This window comes from Colletotrichum tamarilloi, assembly GCF_030869305.1.
Source record: "Colletotrichum tamarilloi strain Tom-12 chromosome Unknown Scaffold_20.1, whole genome shotgun sequence".
Taxonomy (NCBI): Eukaryota; Fungi; Ascomycota; class Sordariomycetes; order Glomerellales; family Glomerellaceae; genus Colletotrichum; species Colletotrichum tamarilloi.
In genome coordinates, this window is record NW_026849403.1 from 221 (window position 1) to 3,445 (window position 3,225).

General features: G+C 52.2%; 1 protein-coding gene across 1 annotated transcript; it reads left to right on the top strand.

Moving 5' to 3' along the window:
• Nucleotides 1–1,575: 1,575 nt before the first annotated feature.
• Nucleotides 1,576–2,670, top strand: CTAM01_06818 (uncharacterized protein; the record flags this gene model as incomplete). The annotated part of the gene is made up of 3 exons (XM_060522844.1): nt 1,576–1,795; nt 2,230–2,415; nt 2,561–2,670. The coding sequence occupies 3 exons, from the start codon at nt 1,576–1,578 to the stop codon at nt 2,668–2,670; spliced, it is 516 nt and encodes a 171-aa protein (XP_060382346.1).
• Between the last annotated feature and the right edge of the window lie 555 nt (nt 2,671–3,225).

A 3,225-nucleotide genomic window follows, 5' to 3' on the forward strand; every position in this document is an offset into this window, starting at 1 on the left:
CTGTTGATCTCCGTAAGCAAGTACATACATAGACAGATGACAGATGGATTGACAGGCCAGACAGTTTGGGCCTATCCCATGTGGGAGATTATAGGTTAACGTGTTGAAGGGGATAACGTATCCCCAGAAGGCAGCCAAGCTCAAAGTCTCGGGCGAGTACTTTGCTGGCGGCTTGCAAGTTTTCTTGACGCAGATACTTCCCGCGTCAATCGGCGGGCGGGACGGAACCGTTGAGAAGGCCTGGCGGGCCCGGCGGGATCCGGGTCTCCGTGGGAAACCGATACATCGGGAAAGACAGCACCAAGGTGGAAAAGCCAAAGGGCAACCCTGAATGCCTAAGCTTGTGTCAATTTCACAGACGGAAGAACGGTGTCTCGGACCACCTTTCTCTTGGTTTTCTTCTGCTTTGCGAATTGAGTTCGCTTGGCAAGAGGAATTTCGTGTTCCTGTGTGGGACGGTCAATCAGGCAGCGACAGAGAACAAGAGAGAGCTGCGTACAGTGGACAGAAGACCCCGAACAGATTGAAATAAGGTGATAGGAATCTAGATGATGGTTGAGCTTGTGCCCAACTTCTATGCTTGCAGAAGAACAATAGAAGGCATTGGAAGTGCCTACTGTATCAAATGGAATATCCCCGCCTCGAGAAAGGTACCTAGGTACGAATACCTTGCGTGAAGACACTTGCTCAGATCTGTTCCTTCCAGAATGGAAGACGAATCCACTCCTCAATCTACCTGAAGTGTCTGAGAGAACAGATGAACTGGGAAGGCAGCTGTTCGGTCAGGTGCACCCCAAGGTTTCATGGTACCTTGGACGAGGAAGCAAGTCAGAAGTCCAACGAACATGATGGAGGTGGCTCTTTCCGTCCGAACCATGGCAAGACGTTGCCAATGAATCGTCTTGTTTCGTGTCTCCTTCCCTCTGACCAAATCCACACTACCGGGCAGTTGCGACGAGTGTTCCAGTCATTGGGGCTTCCTCGCACCTATTGCCTTACGGTACAGTAAGGTAGGTAGGCTGAAGCAGTGTTCCTTCCTTACCTTACTCAAGGACATTAAAAACGGACCGACGAACCTCCTTCATCTCCCTGTGTACGGGGTTAGGTACGGACGAACAGCACTGCGACCAAAACGGTGCCATCCAACGTCTACTGTGTATGGGCTATCCGTCATCTTGTGCACGGTCCAACGCCTACCGTTCCAACATTCACAATCCTATCCCATCCCCTAGTGCCCCCAGGCAGCTCATCATCGGTCATCCACATGCCAGTCAATGGCCAGCTCGGATTCCTCACGGCAACAACTTACCAATGTCAACACATATGATTCAGCAAGAATAGCAGAGACCGCTGATGCGTAGCTAGCTCGGTAATTATGGCACGAATGCTCGAATCTGTTCGCATCATGGCTCAATTGGGTCAAGCACGAAACAGGTGTTTCCTCCCCAACTCCTTCTTTCTGCCCATCGGCCGGACCTTCGGACGCGCTGCCATGATCTATCGACGGGAGTGCCTTTCTAACCTGGTTGGCAAGCCGCAAGCACGACCTGTCCCACTCTTTCGATCGCCTCTGCCATGGTTTTCCCTCTTTTGCATGAGACGACGGCCGAAGCCAGCCAGGAGGACCACAGATGCCCGCCTGCTTGCGACCCTACCGGCATAGACTGGTGGACCGAAATCCCCATCTCCAAAGACTCCAATTCCCCATCCTGCCTGGCGGTGCCTGTTGTTGGCGTCCCATTCCTTGCACAGTCCCACTCGACCGCCAAGACTACCAACGGGATGCACAACAAAGGTGGATATCATAGGTCCTGGAAACACCGCCAAAGGCCTTCGACGGCATTTATCCCGGTTGGCAGACCACAGTTACACAACGCCATAACGCCAGGAATACAATCGAGATGAAGACACATCCCAGAGTGGACAGTCCAGTATTATTGTCGAGCACATGACGATCTATCAACATTCGACACCGGCCTTTCTCGTCCACTTACATTCCAAACGCCATCAACGCCAACTTAATACACCCGGAGGCCATGCCGTTGCTCGGATACCAGACCCGAAGTTATGGATGAAGAATTTAGATCCGCTTGCCTCCGCCTGAGGTGCTAATTATGAGCCATGCGACAGGAGAACCGGATACAGATATCAGAGAAGCAGCTTCATCATCCTGCGGCGCGTACCGGCTATGAGTTTTGGGCAGACACAATACAAATTATTACAAAGCAGACTTCCAAGCGAAGGATCGCTTAACAGATTTGCATCCTACTGCTGCTCCGGCCCATAATCAGAATTCGGTTGCACCAGCATTGTTGGATCTTCGATCGCCCATCGTTCCATCCCAATTGCAATGCCCATGGCCCATTGCACTTAGGCTCCGCTCCACTTGCAAGTCAAAAGTGGCGCCCCAAATCGGTATGCCGCACCCCAAGCAAAAAGATACTCCATCAACGATCCCCTAGGCTCTCCCACATTCCCACAACCGCTGTTTATTTCGAACATGATGAGCACAAACTACATCACCAGCCTCAGTGCTAACAATTATGACTTGTCTCTGTAGGCTCCGCATGCGCTTCTCTCGTGTCGATGCCGCCAAGACCTGGTAAACACCATCAGGGCGCAATAGGAGTCGTACAAGGTACCATGCATCCCGTTGTCGCTCTGCCTTGATACGGACCATGTTGCAATGCAGCAGCAATAATGTCCCATGGCGCCCCCACTGTTATCTATGTATCTTCGGGCCTTGCGATCGCATATCAACAGAACACGCTCGGAGAACGGAGGCACAGCAGAAGTCGCATCGGAGTCTAGAGGCTGGAAAGACTGCCAAGCAAGGGTGAGGCGTTTCCACGAATATCGATATACGCGTGTTTATGGCTGCTCGCTGCGTCCTTCGGGTAGCAACCGCACCACCATGTACGGATACAGGTTGTCGGCGACAGCAAATAACTCAAGATACCAAAGAAAGGCGATCCGGAGCCCCGGCAAAACATGAACTAGGCTGCCCCATTTGTCAATCATACCCCTGGCTGTCGGCGTGCCTGGCGAGCCCGGCCGCGGGATTGCAAATCAAATGTCTTTTGAAGCTCCCCTGCATGCGCTCCGGACGACTTCCCAGGCCTGACGAATTTGTGAAGATGGCCTTTGCCCGTTTCCTCTTTCAGGGGGGTCATCAATAGGATGGCAATTGTCATAGATACAATATACGGATACCTCGCGACCAAA